The sequence below is a fragment of the Schistocerca nitens genome, chromosome 3, assembly GCF_023898315.1.
Source record: "Schistocerca nitens isolate TAMUIC-IGC-003100 chromosome 3, iqSchNite1.1, whole genome shotgun sequence".
NCBI classification, from domain to species: domain Eukaryota; kingdom Metazoa; phylum Arthropoda; class Insecta; order Orthoptera; family Acrididae; genus Schistocerca; species Schistocerca nitens.
Window position 1 is genome coordinate 632502794 of NC_064616.1, and position 20105 is coordinate 632522898.

General features: G+C 42.4%; 1 protein-coding gene across 1 annotated transcript in view; it reads right to left on the reverse strand.

The window, feature by feature from the left end:
* Positions 1–1029: 1029 nt before the first annotated feature.
* The window catches only part of LOC126249688 (cytosolic iron-sulfur assembly component 2A), a 36235-nt gene continuing 17159 nt past the window's right edge, over positions 1030–20105 (reverse strand). Inside the window, exons 3-4 of the mRNA XM_049951366.1 lie at positions 6145–6328; positions 1030–1222 (exon numbers count right to left, since the gene is read on the reverse strand). Coding sequence (XP_049807323.1) covers positions 1122–1222; positions 6145–6328 — 285 coding nt within the window. The 3' untranslated portion in view covers positions 1030–1121. The remainder of the gene's footprint in view (positions 1223–6144; positions 6329–20105) is intronic.

The window sequence follows — 20105 nt, forward strand, 5'->3', positions numbered from 1 at the left end:
AAAACCACCACTTGCAAGCAAATGGCATTTCCTGGCGTGAGCAAAAACCTTAAGTACTAACATCAGCAACTTTTGTAATGAACTGTTGTTAGATGGAGAAAGCAAGCCAAATGGGATGTGTGTTTCACTAAGACCACCGATGTTATTTTATTTCAATAAAACAAAACACATGTGGTGACAAAAATATGCATTTCCTTGGAGTCGCAAGATCAATTTAAAATACCTTCACTGATTTCAGTAATAACCTCGGAAAAATGTACACCTCTTGAAACAAGCATGGAAGGCTGGGAAGAATTGTGTAAACCAACACAGTAGGTAATAAAAATTTTGGTTCTAGTATGTTCATTATTGTCAGTTATTACCCACTGTGTTATATCTACTATTTTATAGGTGTTGGGTGCTTTTCTTTCGAGAAATATACGAGTACATAGTGTACAAACCGGCAGCAACTGACACAATTTTCTTCTTCCAAACAAACCACTCCTCACACTTCCCTGCCTCTTGTCGGCAGCTGCCAGGCTAGCTGCAAGAAGCAGTGGCAGCACTGAGTGCAAGCTGAGGGGAGTGGTAGGAAGGGGAGAAGCAGTAGGAATGAGGGAGTAGGGAAGCAGCGCACGTACTCAGCTGCACCCAGCCAGCAACAATGCTTGACACCTCAGTAAACAAACCATTTTGTCCACTGAGACAAAAATGAGATTTTCCAGTGTTTTTTCTCAAATTTCCCTGACATGTTTGAAATGCCCTGTATATTCACTGATTTCCAGGACCTGTGGCAACCCTGTTCATGCATAATCACTATTGTATGTGCTATGTGAAAGAATGAATAAAGAGCAAATTGATACTCTTAATTTCCCTTTTCAGATATTGTAACGCAGAAAAGTGACAGATTTCTAAATACTTTCTAGTTACTCCTCTATGTTTTGAGCAACTAACTCTTTGTTACTTGCATTATCTTTCCAGGTTTTAGCACATTTAGATAACACAATCTGCAACTCTGAGGTTTTAGGAGAAAGAAAATAAAGAGAGTGATTAGGTTAACTCACACTTTTAATCAAGAAAATAACTTACATCTGCATTATTTTTTTAAAAAACAAAATCATCAGTCCATTTACAATATAACTTCAGTCTTTTTCGTCATCAATGCAAGATTCAACAATTTCTCTTAGGTTTGGATTTTCCATTGCTGCAGCTATCCTTTCTTTGTCGTTTATTTGTTTATTTACTGTAAAAGTACAAATTTCATTACCGAGGTGCTCATTGCATTAAAGGGTGCTGCATCTTTACAAAAATTTACATGTAAATATTACTTTGCAGGAGTACAAGTGTTAAGACACTTGTGTATTGGAAAAGTTGGTGAAAAGCATGTGAAACATAGATCAAATGTGCTGATTTATCACCAAATATCAATTTAGGTCTTAATTCACACTATCTTAAGAAGAATTAAAATCTAAGTTCATATAATGTGTTCAGAATATACTACTTTCACTCCATTTTCCTACACCTGCTTCCTTTTTCTGGTGAAAGTTTCAGCCATTGATGAAATAAGGGCAAACACATTGGATGGACTTACTGCTGGAGAATGACGAGTGTCATGAGGCACTCATAAACTTAACTCTTAAAAGAGGACAGTAATCAACAGCTATGTTCCATGAGCCTCCTTACAGTGTGTGGCAAAGTGTGCCACACTCATTTGTCCTTTCCTGTTCCACTCATGAATGGTGTATGGGGAGAGACAATGGGTAAAACTCCACACAAGTTACAGTTTCTTTGGTTTTACCAACACAAACAGTTCACAAGGTGCATCTGGGAAGAATTAATTACTGTATTCTTTGAACTTAAACCAAATATCTGTGATGCACAGTGCCTCTCTTATTATGTCTTGCACTGGAGTAAATGAGTAGTTCCAAAACATTTTTGTGCTAACAAAAAACGTCTGATATTTTCTACTTCCTATTTTAAACTTTCCTGATAAGGGCTCCAAACTGACTAATAATACTCAAAAAAACTGGTCGAACAAGGATTTTGTAAGCTACCTCTATCATGTGTGAAATACATTTCCTTAGTGCTTTTGGAAGTGAAACGTTCACGATCTTGTGCAGAAACTAACCGTCTTTAACATGAAAATATGAAAGCTGTTTTACATGTTTGCCTCTGTAGCTGAGCTGTGATGTTCTGATTAAGTTGTGGAGGACCCAGTTTCAATTCCTGGAACTGCCAGGGATTTCCTTGGTTGTGGGACTGGGACAGGATGCATTCAGTCTTTTGAAATCAATTGAGGAGCTACTCGAATGAGAATCAATGGCTACAAAGTCTGGAAAGCTGACAGCAGCCAGGAGAAAGATTTGCTGACCCCATGCCTCTCCGCATAGGATAAAGTTGTCATCATACTGAAAGTGGTTTGAACAGTACAGTGCTTCACAAGGAATAGCCCTATTGGACATTGGAGCTGATCTCCCCAGCCAGTTCTATGGGGTCCTACATCTTACTGTGGACTAGAAACCATAGCGCAATTGGGGCAAAGGTAAAAGAAGTGATAAGTGACACGTAAAAATCCCATGACTGACCAAGGACTGAACACAAGATCTTTGAATCCACAGTCTGGCACTTTACCACTGAGCAATGAATCCCTCCATACCACATCCAAATGAAGCAATACAGCAGATTATGACGTGGTGACCAGTTGACAACGTATGATCCTCTAGGCCTGATCGAGGAGTTAACTTGTTATTTACTTTACGTATGTTCGCAACAATCCATAGAGTCAATTTGAGAACTCTGTGTGGGCCATTGTTCAAATTTTCTTCTCAGCTTTCTGTGAATTATGCACTTACTCATTCCCTAACCAAGTAGCTTTGGCTTACATCGATCCCATGGAACTTCATGAATTAAACTACACTACTGGCCATTAAAATTGCTACACCATGAAGATGACGTGTTACAGATGCGAAATTTAACCGACAGGAACAAGATGCTGTGATATGCAAATGATTAGCTTTTCAGAGCATTCACACAAGATTGGCGCCAGTGGCGACACCTACAACATGCTGACATGAGGAAAGTTTCCAACCAATTTCTCATACACAAACAGAAGTTGACCGGCGTTGCCTGGTGAAACGTTGTTGTGATGCCTCACATAAGGAGGAGAAATGCGTACCATCATGTTTCCGACTTTGATAGAGGTCGGATTGTAGCCTGTCGCGAGTGCGGTTTATCGTATCGCGATATTGCTGCTCGCGTTGGTCGAGACCCAATGACTGTTAGCTGAATATGGAATCGGTGGGTTCAGGAGGGTAATATAGAATGCCGTGCTGGATCCCAACAGTCTCTTATCACTAGCAGTCGAGATGACAGGCATCTTATCCGCATGGCTGTAACAGATCGTGCAGCCACATCTCGATTCCTGAGTCAACAGATGGGGACGTTTGCAAGACAACAACCATCTGCACGAACAGTTTGACGACGTTTGCAGCAGCATGGACTATCAGCTCGGAGACCATGGCTGTGGTTACCCTTGATGCTGCATCACAGACAGGAGCGCCTGCAATGGTGTACTCAACAACGAACCTGGGTGCACGAATGACTAAACATCATTTGTCAGATCGGATTAATCCAGGTTCTGTTTACAGCATCATGATGATCGCATCCATGTTTGGCGACATCGTTGTGAACGCACATTGGAAGCGTGTATTCGTCATCGCCATACTGGCGTATCACCCGGCATGATGGTATGGGGTGTCATTGGTTACACATCTCTGTCACCTCTTGTTCGCATTGACGGCACTTTGAACAGTGGACATTACATTTCAGATGTGTTACCACCTGTGGCTCTGCCCTTCATTCGATCCCTGCGAAACCCTACATTTCAACAGGATAATGCACAACCGCATGTTGCAGGTCCTGTACGGGCCTTTCTGGACACAGAAAATGTTCGACTGCTGCCCTGGCCAGCACATTCTCCAGATCTCGCACCAATTGAAAACGCCTGGTCAGTGGTGGCCGAGCAACTGGCTCGTCACAATACGCCAGTCACTACGCTTGATTAACTGTGGTATCATGTTGAAGCTGCATGGGCAGCTGTACCTGTACACGCCATCCAAGCTCTGTTTGACTCAATGCCAAGGTGTATCAAGGCCATTATTATGGCCAGAGGTGGTGGTTCTGGGTACTGATTTCTCAGGATCTATGCACCCAAATTGCGTGAAAATGTAATCACATGTCAGTTCTAGTATAATATACTTGTCCAATGAATACCCATTTATCATCTGCATTTCCTCTTGGTGTAGCAATTTTAATGGCCAGTAGTGTAGATTAAAATTTTTACAACAAATTTCAGTCTGAAATTGACTTTTCCTAGGTTCATGTAGGTAACTTGGACTTATACTCCTTGATATTTATAGGTTATGTCTATTTCCATTTATTACTTATCAATTGTTTCATTAAACACTAACAATTTTCCCAGCTATTTATGCACAATGCAACACTATTCTGGTGTTCAGACTTCCCTATGTGCAAAGCATCATCTGCAAACAAGTTTGCAGAGTTTCAGATGCCATCCATCAGATCATAAGTATACAGTAGCACCTTCATGGGCTGGAAAGCTGACCCCGTGCTCCTCCATGTTGCATCCAAGTGATGCTGTATATGGCAGACGATGAGACAGCAGTTGATTTCCTACAAAGGAGATTTTCATTCCACAAAATTATCACTTCATTTAAATCTCTCTGCTTTCATAAGAACTTTCTAACATGGCTATTACAGTAAGTCTTTCCAGTCCTTCACAACTTTGCTCCCCAGATACATGGCTATAGCATATTCAGCAATATTCTTGCATTTTATCAACTGACATCACAATTTCTTCCCCAGTGATGACTTGGATTCTTACTGCATTTTCTAGGCAGAGATATTTACTTACCTTTCTTAATATATCTCTCAACACCTGTAGTCATTTATGCTATAACATTGCTATGGTCACCGAGTCCCCCCCCCCCCCCACATCAACTAAATAAAAAGATCAGGTCCATTAGTTGCCCGGGTATCTGAGACATTACCCCCCCCCCTCCCCCCAAATCCAAAAAGAAGTCAGTCCTCCTACCGACTGCTCAAGTTAATTTTTAGACAAGAGGTTCAGAAGAAACTTGTATGAATATCTTTCCCCAGTAAGACACAATAGTCTTTCACTGGCAAGCTGATATCTCCACCTACAACCATGGCATGATCATTAAATTTATCAATGATATTCTACAAGTTTTCTGTGAAGCATTCTGTCACTGTATCTCCTGAGGCATGTGGCCTATAAAAAGTATGTGTGTGACCTTCCTTTAATACTTAACTCTACACAGATTATTTATCATTTGGAATCTGTAAGAAGAACAATGGTTGTGATATATCATTTATAGTGGTACACAGAATGCCACGAATGGTCTTTTCAATACTGGGAGAAAGTATTGTTGAATGGGTGTACATGATGTCACTCTCATGTGGGTGGGTGTGGATCTAGCAGAAATGTAGTAAACAGTGTTTATCTGAGGTGTATTGTGTTCACAGTGAAATTTAGGGGAGATAGTGTGATGGTCTGGAGTTGTTTCCCCTGATTTATGCTGACACATTAGTTTTAATTGATGACATAAAAAAGTAGTGCTATGCAGCCACAGCCATTGAAAGTGGAATAATCACGCAGAAACTACTTGTATAAAAAGCTGATGCCACGTAGTCATTGGAAAATCCTAAGGAAATATAACTGTCTCATGAAACATGTGTCTTACAAAATCCTCATTCAACCTATTCTTCAGCACAGCTTGTCACTGTCTGTGAGCCTTACAAATTAGGACACTCAAACACCCTGACACAAGCCCCATCAGACATCTTTTGTGTACACTATTGTGTTGATTGCATCTCTCATCTATCTGTTCACCATGTTTTAGCCAGATTGGAAATAGTGTACAAATTCAGAACATGAGATCATACTGGAAAACCTCCAGTGTGGGTTAGACACTAATAACACAAAAATTAGGTTCTCCACACTATTAGTTACATGGCTACTTCTGAAACAAACAACAATGAATGTGCAGTGATTTGGCTCCTTCGTGTATATTAATATGGAGAAAATAGAGCATAACTGCAACTGCCTTAGAAGATTGTACTTACTTTCACCTTCTGTAGAATGTGTCCCTTCTTTTATGCTGATATCCAGTTTGAATTTTTCTGTAAGGTTCCTTTCCAGTTTTATGCGAATACAGAGGCCTATAAGAGTAGCCAATGAGCAGTGAGGCACAGTAGGAATAAATTCAATATGAACTGAGTACACATCATTATCTGGACTAGATTCAACCTAAAACAAACAAACAAAAATTGTATGTTTAATACACTTTTCATTCAAATACCATAAATAGTACCATAAATAGTCCCAGGTAAAATGGGAATGAATGAATAAATAAATAAATAAAAATGCAAAATAAGAGAACAATACATCGTTGAAAGAGTCAAATGTTTAGCAAATAAGTACAGTGTTATTAACTTTTATCCTCAATAGTTTTCCTCCTTCCATTTCTCAGCATCCACTTATTTTCTTTTCAGCATTATTATTATTATTATTATTATTATTTGCATTAGGTGTTATTCAGCTGTCTCAGATCAAGGCAGCTATATCCAAAACACCTGATTACAGTCTCTTAAACACTATAATATGAACCACCTGAATCAGTCTAACTAAACAAATTAATCTGAAGCATTTACTAATTAAATATACTATATCTGAAGTATTTACTCTCTTCCAGCACTTCTCTCTTGCCATTTATCTAAAATACTTATCCTTCTAAATACAGTCTATAATCCTATAAAAATCTCTACCTGTGTTAATAACAAATAGCCTTCAGAAGAAGACTAAATTAATCATAAACTAAATCTATATTCTTATATGAATAAAGCATGCACATTATGCACGAGTAAATTTAGCTCCTGTCCTCCGCATCAGTACCAGGCTGATAAAGCCAATAAAAATTTGTAAGGTTTTTGCTGTCAACAACTGAGTGAGATTATTGTAAAGAAAGGGCCCTCAAATGTGATGAATGATGATCTTTATCCCCCTCACACCTCTTTCTTCATTACTGCAGGAGCTGATGCAAAGCTAAATATTTTTTTGCTACAGACATATGGGTACACTTCGAAATCCACACTTCTTGTGTTTACTGCCAGATCACATTGTGTAAATGCCACAATATTTCATGATGGCAATTTACTCATATAATTCTCCTATTCAGATGGTAGAGTGGATGTAGATGGAGTTATCCTGTTTCCAGGCCTTATTTCTGCAGATAATTTGAGAGCTTAATACCCATTCACTGCTGATTTGCTCTTAGTAACTACAACTGTAGTAACACCTTTAAGCCCCCCTTACACCAAAGCAAACAAGCAAATTTGCAGCAGCAAAACTGCTGGTTGTCAGTTCTTCATCGAGCCATTATAAGAAATTCACAGCCTCTCTGCTATGGCACTTGCAATACAGAAAGCTTAGGTCTACTATGTTGTCTACTCTTGCTCCTGTTGAAACAATTTGCATGAGTGATGGGTAGTCTGTAAAAAATGTAGTGTTGCCAATGAAAGAATACACACACGCTTCAACGATCGAAGAGATTCACAGTGTAAATGCCTAAGGAAAAGAAATATGACTGGTAGGAAAGTGCTCAAGCACTCCAAGATCCTACAGGGAATGTGAGAAAGATGATAAATTCATTATGTGCTTGCATCAGGTGAGAACGGAGCAAATAAGAAGCAGCTTTGTAATTCTTTTTAACATTAAAAAGGAAAAGCACAATAAATTTCCTTGAAAGTAAACAAAAGCAAATACATATCTATTATGTCAATTAAAATTAAAAATATACAGAAGACATCATTCTCATTGCTTACGTTCATGGTACCTGCAATCATGTGGTTGATTTATCACTGTTTTGTTAGAGATTTCTGACAATAAATGAAAATGGTTTACTCAGGATTACACTACCTGCCCTCTAAAAGTGTTACGTGCACCACCTCCACGCAGTTCACATTTACAACAAAGACACCTAAATTCTTCGTTTCTTATGGCAAGTTCTATGTCCCTGTTCTCCATCATGATTGTAATGCGCTGTACGGAATAAGTTCTGCAACTTTACTGCTTATGCTTAGACATTCACTCCCATGCATTCTCACCTGTTCACTCCAGTGTAAATGCTTATTCACAGTTACAGGTTTACAGGTCACTGTTGATGTGCACAAGTGAATCCTTTGTGTATTGTTTGTGAATGTGCATTCACCCATGTTCACTCTGACGTAAAGTGGTTTTTACATGTGCAGGTGGATGTGCATACACATGGTATGCTTGTGCTGAGGCATCTGCCTTTGCAACTGATTTTTTGTAGAACAGTGGAAAATGAAATGGCTGGAAACACTGTAAGTTGCTTAGCTTTGAAGATCTTTCTTGACTAAATTTATGCGTCGTCATATGCAGTTTCTGAGTCTTCTGTTCCTCCAAGAAAGCTAGGCATTCCTATCATCACACCAGACATTTGCCTGAACACTGGATGTAATACTGTGAATCTGAGTATGATGAGCCTCAATCATTAGCATCCAGGCTCCATTTCAACAGGTTCGCTTCCCCTTATACCCAAGAACTGTGTACCTGAAGCTCTGAAAACTGGAAAAGGTGCATTGGATTTTAGACATACAGATGAACTATCAGATGCACAAACTGAAGGTGAGTATCTAGGTAAATGTTTTTCCATTTCAGCATTCATACTTCATTACATTTTTCACCTTTGTTTTACCTTTCTTCTAGAAGTTCTCTGAAGTCTATGTTCATACGGCCATGGACTTGATATGACATCTTTCCTGTAACTGCACGAATGGTGCATTTCAAAAAAAGAAAATAATCACCAACTGAGTTTCAACATTATGAGGATACATCCTGCCTCACAGAACTACAAACAATGGAGTATTTTGTTCACGTTTGGTTCTGCACTTGGCACATACTGAGCAAATGATAAAACCATGGTTATACCAGCATTCCACTTTGTCCAAATTTATTGTTGCCTTACGACAACAAGTAACTTCAATGAATGCAACAAATATATTGGTAAGGCTTATGCCACAGCCTCACTACTGGTGCATCACACCTCACTGCTCGCCAGGAGCCTTATGCCACAGCCTTGCTACTTGCTGGCAGTGATTACCCTGCAGGTTTTCACATAGCTAGCAGAGTCAAACATGGACACAGTGTGAAACACAAACCAGCTTGAGATATATATATATATATATATATATATATATATATATATATATATATATATATATATATATATATTTTTTTTTTTAGGGCGCAAAACTGCTATGGTCATTAGCGCCCGGTCCGTGACTTAGGAAACAGTAAAAAACCGAAAATGGAAACCAGCAGCAATGGGAACGAAAGTCATAAAATTGGAGAAACTAAAAGCAGAAGGAAGGCTTAAAAATCCACTGCAGAAAGGGGTTGGTTGTCCCCCAAAAAAGCTTCAAATGACTGACGTCATGTCACTGGCACTAATAAACTCGAGAACGCGATCGGCTGAGCGCGTGTCATCTGCTAAAACCGACGATATATCAGGCGATAGCTGTAGACAGGAGTGTAACGGATTAAAATAGGGGCACTCAATTAAAAGGTGTCTTACCGTCCACAGCTGAGAGCAGTGGGGACAGAGTGGGGGAGGATCGCCGCTTAAAAGATGTCGATGGCTAAAAAGACAGTGCCCTATCCGGAGTCTAGTTAAAATTACCTCCTCCCGACGATGCATTCGGGAGGAAGAGGTCCAAGCACAAGGAAGAGCTTTCACGTCCCGCAATTTATTATGGGGAAGTGTCGACCAATGCGCGTGCCATAAATGAACAACACGACGACATAAAACGCTCCGTAGATCGGCGAAGGGAATCGATTGAATAGCTGGCCGAAGAAGAGAGACTGCAGCCTTGGCTGCAATATCGGCCGCCTCATTTCCACAGATACCAACATGTCCCGGGAGCCAGAGGAACGCCACCAAGACGCCCCCCAGGTGGAGCAAGCGCAGACAGTCCTGAATCCGGTGGACCAGAGGGTGCACAGGGTAAAGAGCTTGGTGACTGAGGAGAGAGCTGAGAGAATCTGAGCAGATTACGTACTGTATCCGCTGATGGCGGCGGATGTAGTGGACAGCCTGGAGAACAGCGTAAAGCTCCGCAGTATAAACCGAACACTGGTCGGGAAGCCGAAAGTGATTTGGGGTGTCGCCAACAATATAGGCACTCCCTACACCTAACGATGTTTTCAAGCCGTCGGTGTAAATAAATGTGGCGTCCGTCATTCGTGCACATAGAGCAGCAAATGCCCGACGATAAACAAGTGAAGGGGTATCATCCTTGGGAAATCGACAAAGGTCACGGAGCAGGTAGATCCGGGGACAGAGCCAAGGCAGTGCTGTACCCCAAGTTGTCAAGAAGGTTTTAGGAAAGCGGAAGGAAAGAGAATGGAGCAGTTGACGGAAGCGGACTCCCGGTGGTAGTAGGGAGGAGGGGCGTCCTGCATACCCTACATAAAATGAGGCGTCGAAAAAAATGTCATGGGCTGGATTAGCAGGCATGGAAGGCAGATGGCTAGCATAACGACTCAGAAGGACTGCTCGCCGATTGGACAGCGGAGGTTCAGCAGTCTTAGCATAAAGGCTTTCCACAGGGCTGGTGTAAAAAGCTCCAGACACTAAACGTAATCCACGGTGGTGGATAGAGTCGAGACGCCGAAGAATAGACAGCCGAGCAGAGGAGTAGACTATGCTTCCATAGTCCAATTTCGAGCGCACTAAGGTGCGATAGAGGCGGAGAAGGACCACTCGGTCCGCTCCCCAGGAGGTACCATTCAGGACACGGAGGGTGTTGAGGGATCGCAGACAGCGAGCCGAAAGATAGGAAACGTGGGAGGACCAGCACAGTTTTCTGTCAAACATAAGACCCAAGAATTTAGCGACGTCTGAAAACGGAAGGTTGACAGGTCCTAGATGTAAGGAGAGTGGAAGAAACTCCTTACGTCGCCAAAAATTAACACAAACGGTCTTACTGGGAGAAAAACGGAAGCCGGTTTCGATGCTCCAAGAGTGGAGGCGATCGAGACATCCTTGAAGACGTCGTTCAAGAAGGCTGGTCCGTTGAGAGCTGTAGTAGATCGCAAAATCCTCCTCAAAGAGGGAGCCCGAGACATCAGGAAGGAGACAATCCATAATTGGATTTATGGCAATGGCAAACAGTACCACACTCAGCACGGAGCCCTGGGGTACCCCGTTTTCTTGGGAGAAAGTACGGGACAGAGTAGTGTTCACCCGCACCCTAAATGTGCGCTCTGCCATAGATTCGCGAAGAAAAAGGGGCAGCCGGCCTCGAAAGCCCCAAGAGAACATTGTGCGGAGGATGCCTGTCCTCCAACAGGTATCGTATGCTCTCTCCACATCAAAAAATATTGCTACCGTTTGGCGTTTCCGGAGAAAATTGCTCATGATATAAGTGGAGAGAGCAACAAGATGGTCAACTGCAGAACGATGCTTTCGGAATCCGCATTGGGCAGGTGTTAAAAGACTGCGGGATTCCAGCCACCAAGCTAAACGGTAATTCACCATACGCTCCAATACCTTACAGACACTACTCGTGAGAGAAATGGGGCGATAGCTAGAGGGGAGATGTTTGTCCTTTCCAGGTTTCGGAACGGGAACGACGATAGCTTCCCGCCATCATCTGGGAAAAGTACTGTCGGTCCAAATTCGATTATAAAGGTGAAGGAGGTAACGCAGACTATGGGTTGATAAATGCAGCAACATTTGGACGTGGACACCATCCGGTCCTGGGGCGGAGGAGCGAGAAGAAGAGAGTGCATGTTGGAGTTCCCGCATGGAGAAAACAGTATTGTAGCTTTCGCGATTTTGAGAGGAGAAAGCAAGATGTCGCACTTCCGCTGCATGTTTCTTCGGGAGAAACGCTGGCGGGTAATTTGAAGAGCTCGAAATCTCAGCAAAGTGCTGACCCAATGAGTTAGAAATTGCGACGGGGTCCACTAATCTATCATGCGCGACAGTGAGCCCAGAGACCGGGGAGAAACTAGGTGCGCCTGAGAACCGTCGAAGCTGACTCCAAACTTCCGAGGAGGGAGTGAAGGTGTTAAATGAGCTAATAAAGAATTTCCAGCTTGCCTTCTTGCTATCGCGGATGACGCGACGGCATCGCGCATGGAACTGCTTATAGCGGATACAGTTGGCCAAAGTAGGATGGTGGTGGAAAATGCGAAGAGCACGTCGCCGCTCACGTATTGCGTCACGGCATGCCTCGTTCCACCAAGGAACTGGGGAGAGCCGGGGCAATTCGGAGGTGCGTGGTATTGAACATTCCGCAGCTGTAAGAATAACATCGGTAATATGTGTGACCTCATCGTCGACGCTGGGAAAGCGACGGTCATCGAATGTCGCTAGAGACGAAAAAAGTGTCCAATCGGCTTGGGCAAACTTCCAGCGTCGCGGGCGCATATATGGCAGTTGAGGCTGCAGTCTAAGGACACATGGAAAGTGGTCACTCGAGTGTGTATCATCAAGGGCGAACCATTCGAAGCGCCGAGCTAGCGGAACAGTACCGACCGCAAGGTCTAAATGAGATAAATTTGTCGTGGAGGCAGACAAAAATGTGGGGACCCCAGTGTTGAGGCAAACTAGATCCGCTTGGTGGAAGACGTCTAGCAATAGTGAGCCACGTGGACAAGGATGTGGAGATCCCCAAAGCGGGTGGTGGGCATTGAAGTCCCCAACCAGCAAATAGGGGGGTGGAAGCTGACCAAGAAGATGAAGGAGATCAGCTCGTGCCATTGGTGTGGACAATGGAATGTATACAGTACAAAGAGAGAACATGTTTCCAGAAAGGGAAAGACGGACGGCGACAGCTTGGAAGGAAGTGTTTAAGTGGATTGGGTGATAATGGAGAGTATCATGGAGAAGAATCATGAGTCCTCCATGGGCTGGAGTGCCTTCAACAGAGGGGAGATCATATCGGACGGACTGAAAATGAGGAAGAACAAAGCGGTCATGGGGACGCAGCTTTGTTTCCTGAAGACAAAAGATGACCAGCGAGTAGGATCGTAAGAGGATCGACAATTCATCCCGATTGGCTCGAATGCCGCGGATATTCCAGTGGATAATGGACATAGGGTGAACAGAAAATGGAGGAATGTGACAAAAGTTGCTGTCAACTCAATGACTGCTCAGAGCTTGCGACCGACAGCATGGAATGGCATTCAGCCGAAGGCAGAAGATCCTGGTCCATAGGCTGTTCAGGAGCAGCTCCTGCCACCAGCGATCGGCCGGTTGATCGGCCGCCAGCAGTGCGCCTCGGCGACACAGAAGACGGCCGAGGGCGATTTCCGCCAGGTGGTGCTGTAGATGGGACACGCCTTGGCGGAGAAAGAGATGAACTGGGTTTCTTTGTAGCCTTCTTGGAATTATGATGTTTAGAAGAAAGAGGAACCGATGGTTGTGAAGTTGGGGTATGTAAAAAATCTTCACGAGTATGCTCTTTTTTCGAAGTCTTTGTGTCTGACTTTTGGGCTCGAGATTTAGCAGAACCCAATGAAGGGTGAGCCATAGAGTATGCAGGCGAAAGTGGTGAGGTTGAACGGGCGATCTTTGCGCTGGCCGATCTGACGACCGTGGTACTAAAGGTGAGGTCGCAAGTCTGCGTGGCCGCCTCCTTTGTTGGCCGAGGAGAAGCAAGGACAGTGCTGTATTTTCCTGTCTGACGCACGGTGGGCTGTCGACTGGCGAATAATTTTCACGCAGCAAAGGTCGACACCTTTTCCTACACTCTCCTGGATGAGCTTTTCGTCCTTAAAAACGGGGCAATCACGAGAGGAAGCAGCGTGACACCCATACAGTTGATGCAGCGAGGGGATGGAGGTGGACAAGCACCCTCATGGGCATCCTTGCCACATGTAACACATTTGGCCGGATTGGAACAGGACTGGCTGGTGTGATTGAACCGCTGACACCGATAGCAACACGTAAGGTTTGGGACGTAAGGGCGAACGGAAATTATCTCATAGCCTGCTTTGATTTTCGGTGGGAGTTGAACTTTGTCAAATGTCAAGAAGAGAGTGCGGGTTGGAATGATGTTCGTGTCAACCCTTTTCATAACTCTATGAACAGCCGTTACGCCCTGGTCAGACAGGTAGTGCTGAATTTCTTCGTCAGACAATCCATCGAGGGAGCATGTATAAACGACTCCACGCGAGGAATTTAAAGTGCGGCGCGGTTCAACCCGGACAGGGAAGGTGTGGAGCAGTGAAGTACGCAGCAATTTTTGTGCCTGGAGGGCACTGACTGTTTCTAACAACAAGGTGCCATTCCGTAATCTGGAACAAGACTTTACAGGACCTGCAATTGCGTCGACACCTTTCTGAATAATGAAAGGGTTGACCGTGGAGAAGTCGTGACCTGCGTCAGACCGAGAAACAACAAGGAACTGTGGCAACGATGGAAGAACTGACTGTGGCTGAGACTCACTGAACTTACGCTTGTGAGCAGACATAGTGGAAGGTGACGAAACCATTGCGGAAGAATCCCCCATGATTACCGGCGTCTCCAATGGCGCGCTCCTCCCTTGTGGGGGCCCTCTCTGAGGGCACTCCCGCCTTAGGTGATTGTTCACACCTCAGGTCACACCTCCCGACAAACGGACGGAGGGACCAATCGGCACTTTCGGGAGGTATCAGCTCAGGTAATCACCCCTCCCTGGGCCTGGCCGTTACCAGGGGGTACGTACGTGTTCTACCTGTCTACCCGGGGCGGGGAATTACGCGTTACCCCGTCACCGGCTACGCATATAAATGCATGGGTCGGCCTTCAGACACGCACAGGGAGGAAGAAAGAGAAAGGGAAAGGAAAGAAGAGAGGTCTCAAATGCCGCAGTGGAGAAAAGGGTAAAGAGAAGAGGTAAGGAAAAAGAGAAGGGCAAAGGAAGGATGAAGACATACAAGCAAGGAAGGCGAAGAATGCGGTACATTTACGAGCGTCCGTCTCCGGACGTAGGCACAAACCATACTCCCAGAGGGGGAGAAAGGGAAGGAAAGAGCCAGAGGTGGGGGGGGGGGGTGAAGATGGGGGATGGGGAAGGATGCGGAAAGGGAAGGTATGCAGCCCGGAAAGGAAGGAAGCCCACATTAGCTCGGGGTCCCGTGCTCGCTACACATGTATCCACAAAAGAGTTGTGGACCCCCTGGGGGGCAGCTTGATATAATTGGCTGACAAGGTTTGCTGCGAGTAATTGTGCTGCACATTAAATGACTCACTGATCTTGTTGCATCATTGCTGGTCCATACCAGTGAGCAGCAAGGTGACAGCATAAATGCACCATTAGAGAACATACCAATGAAAGTGATGGCAATCCACCTTTAGCTTGCAATTCATAAATTATGAACACACCCTCAATTATAGAAGAATAACTTTAAAAATATACATACAGCAGATAAAGAAAAGCTTATTAATATTTTTGGGGAAATTTAAATTTATACACATCTGAAGAAATAGCTATATCACGCCAGAATGAATTTTTACTCTGAAGCAGAGTGTGCGCTGATTTGAAACTTTCTGTCACATTACATTTGTGTGCCAGACTGGGCGTCAAACATGGGACCTTAGACTTTCACAGGCGGTCTAGCAGCTGTGCTATCCAAAGATGACGTACAACCCACCCTGCTTGACTTCCACCAGTACCTTCCTACCTTTCAAATTTCACAGAAGTTCTCTTGTATACCTTGCATGACTAGCACTGCTGGAAGAAAGGATATTACGGAAACATGGCTTAACTGACTTACACGAAATGTTGCAGACTGACATCAGCTACCCATGTGGCACTATTTACTAGTCCATTATATATGTCTTTTGTGCATGTATCATGATTGTAATCACAAGACCAACCACAGAGCCAACATACAGAGCTCTCAAAGGTGGGGAAAAAAAGAAGGAAAGAAAACAGTTGCCTGATGGAATGCTGCTCAGCACGGGCCTTGGCGTAATGTGTCGTCTTCACTGGGAGCAAATCGTGGAAAATGGTAAGTGCTGTTTCAGTAAATACAGTTTTTTGCCATGTGACCTTCATGGACACACTAATAATGGAATCCTAAAAAAGAATTTGTGGTATCCAACTTTTTTTTTAATCAAATACCATAGTATGCCCAGTGGATATACAACACTCAGCAATGACAGACTTGATGGGTTGCAAAAGATGAGTACAGCATTGCTGTTCCACACAACATTCTTCCATGGGATGTGTGGTCTGACCTACACAGGATGACAGGATGTTCCACAAGGAATGGGCAGTATTCAGGGATATGAAAGGAATGATCATTCAAAGCAAAAAAGTCTGGTAAACATGGGCTAAAAATTGCATACCTTAACAGTTATGAACACTTCATCTCTGATACTGTGAAACAGATATCATCTACTGCAATCTCTTTGCTTTCTGTTTTTTGAGAGGTGGTAATACATACCAAAACGGGGATAAAATGTCCAATAAACATGGGCTCCAAAGTGCATACCTTAAGAGATATGAGCACTTGTTTATCTCTGTACAGTGAAACACAGCTCTTCTACTGAAGAAGTGCTCATAGCTCTTCAGGTATGCATTTTAGAGCCCATGTTTACTAGACCTTTTGCTTTGAATACTCATCTTATCACATCCCTGAATATTGACATTCCCCCTGGGACACCCTGTCTAAGCAATACCACACTGGCAATGTATTTTATATACTCCAGACTTTCACAATAATATATCGTTGCTCACTGATTGAAGAAAGTCTGTAGTCTCAGATGGTGGACAAAAAATGACTTATAGTTTGTAATTTCTGGAGAATGCTGCCTATCTTGTGCAAGATGCTGCTTATAAATAAAAGAAAAGCTATGGATTTTATTGATTTACTACTCTCCGCATCCTGTTGCTGATTTTCTGCTTTAACTGATAGTACCCAATCGATCTCCCAAGCAGAGTATCCATTTTATCTGATGAATGCTCTTGGAAGAGCTAAGGAGAACTCTCAGCATCGGAAACTGTATGTGCTGTATGTACAAGTGTCTTAAGTATATTCATGAATATGGTTGGTGTAAAAACTCAACCTGTCCACACTATGGAGCTATACTATGAAATTGCCATCAACATATCTCATATCTTCATAAAAACAGTTGGTTTCAGGGTCACTGATTCCGGGGCTCTCCCCTCAAAATCCTTCGTAAAATAGTTGGCCACCAAGGGAGAAAGGGAGTTACCTTCTGGTGACCCCATAAGTCTGTTCAAAAATTCCTCATTAAACATAAAAAAGGTGAGGTAAGAGCATGCTATTCTGGACCTGTGATGTCCACATGAAATTCACTGCCAGTCAGTGCCAGAGACTCTGCAAGTGGTAACCTTGTAAAAAGTGAGTCTACATCTCAACTGATTAAGTGATCTGAGTTGCTTAGATGAAGTACTTCAAGTCTGTTGAAGAAATCTGCAGAGCTACATATGTGGTGTGAACATTTTCCAACAAATGTAGTCAGTAAGAGAGTAAAATGTTTAGGTACATCATATGTAGGAGCACCAATTATTGCTTACTATTGGCCATAAAACTAGACCTCTTTATGAATTTTAAGAATATCATGCATTCTGGATAGAACACAACTATGTTGTCTTAATCTTTTGATGATAGCTCAAGGTAACTAAGAATAATTCATGAGTGCTGATGTTTTTAATTTTGCTCATCCTCTAGGGTTACATTTGATTTCTGATAGGCATGGTCACTTAAAAAACCATACAGCTTATAGACACAGAGGCTGCAAGATAACAGTACTGTAACATTACTCTTCCGGGCCTTGAGTGTCACTACATCCGGGCCTTCTCAGAGAATGTGTAATGCACACTAACTACAGAGGTTATGTTGTTTTGTATTGGAGAAAATTTCACAAGCACACAGAAAGTCACTTGTCTAGTGTCTTTTGCAGCATCCAATGAAAGGTGTCACACAGCTTCTGCAACAACACTGACAATACTTATCAAAGGTGGTGCTTCAATCGTTCGAGATACTGACCACAGACTTTTTGCGATGTTTACTACTGTAGCACTCTCTGCTGTGGCACAAGGTGATCAAATTTTGGTATCTGCATCCTTATAGCCTTGTTCGAACTCCACAGTCAATCCATTTCCAGGACAGCTGAAAAAGATATGCTGTCATCTGTAGATGTACATGGTACAGTTCTTCTGAAATGACATATAAAGTTCTTCTTGTATGATGATTCTTTTTTCCTTTCTATGTCTCTTTTATTGTAATTTTTTATTTTCCTTTTTAGCAAGACTGGCCTTCTCTGTGATCTTTGTTACAATGATGATCTTGATGATGTGTCCCACTCTAGTAAATTTTGTTATTATTATGTCTTGGTTGTAACATCTCATTAAAAAAGACTTGTGGAACTTAGTAATTATGCTTGCTAATTGTGTATCTTGTCGATCCTTCTAACATTTGTTTTCAGCTTGCTCTGTTGTCTTCCTTGAGAACAAACATCTCATGAGCACAAGGATGTCGACAAGTTTAAAATATGTCTCCTGTAGACACTAGCAAACCTGTGATAACAGTTTCAATTTCTCCACATGCTCCACTATAATACAGGAGTCATTTATCAGTAGTGTTTCTGCTACACCTTCTCTCTCCCATTAAGAGAACTCGTGGTTACACTCAAGTGGAACACAATGTGCAGGAATTCTAGTGTATCTTATAATCTTTACATTTTCTTGACATTAAGTTTCCATTTAGTTTTCATCTCCTGGTTCAATGAAGTCAATTTAGCCTGAGACACATTGTTTTCAGTAATCTCCATTATAACGCTATTTCTACCTTAGATGCTGGAGCTTTGCTGATAACTGGAGCTGGTCTGGAGGTGGCACCACACACTTCCATTACTTTGTTTATGGAGTTGCATTTGTGTGGAAGAACTTCTCTCCCCATATTTACCTTAGCATTACCACAATGTTGCAAAGGTAGGGTTCAAAAGATTTTTACTTCTTTCTCATGTCAGAGTATGCTACATGCTTTATCACCTTGAATTCCCGGATTTTCTTATTTATTTATTTATTTATTTATTGTTCCGTGGGACCAAATTAAGGAGAAATCTCCATGGTCATGGAACGAGTCAATACATGAAATTATAACACGATATTAGAAACAGATAAAATGAAATATAGAAAAAAAACATATTCAGGTGACAAGTCATAAGTTTAAATGAAGACAATCAACAATGTAACACTGGAATTTGCTTAATTTTTTAGCTCTTCCAGGAGCTCCTCGACAGAATAGAAGGAGTGAGCCATGAGGAAACTCTTCAGTTTAGACTTAAAAGAGTTTGGGCTACTGCTAAGATTTTTGAGTTCTTGTGGTAGCTTATTGAAAATGGATGCAGCAGAATACTGCACTCCTTTCTGCACAAGAGTCAAGGAACTGCATTCTACATGCAGATTTGATTTCTGCCTAGTATTAACTGAGTGAAAGCTGCTAACTCTTGGGAATAGGCTAACATTGCTAACAATAAATGACATTCAAGAAAATATATACTGTGAGGGCAATGTCAGAATTCCCAGATTTTTGAATAGGGGTCGACAAGAGGTTCTCGAACTTACACCACATATAGCTCGAACAGCCCGTTTTTGAGCCAAAAATACCCTTTTTGAATCAGAAGAATTACCCCAAAAAATAATACCATACGACATAAGCGTATGAAAATATGCGAAGTAGACTACTTTTCGTGTTGAAGTGTCACTTATTTCAGATACTGTTCTAATGGTAAATAAAGCAGCATTTAGCTTCTGAACAAGATCCTGGACATGGGCTTTCCACAACAGCTTACTATCTATCCGAACGCCTAGGAATTTGAACTGTTCAGTCTCGCTTATAATATGCCCATTCTGTCTGATCGAAACATCGGTTCTTGTTGAATTGTGAGTTAGAAACTGTAAAAACTGAGTCTTACTGTGATTTAGCATCAAATTATTTTCCACAAGCCACGAACTTATTTCATGAACTAAATTAT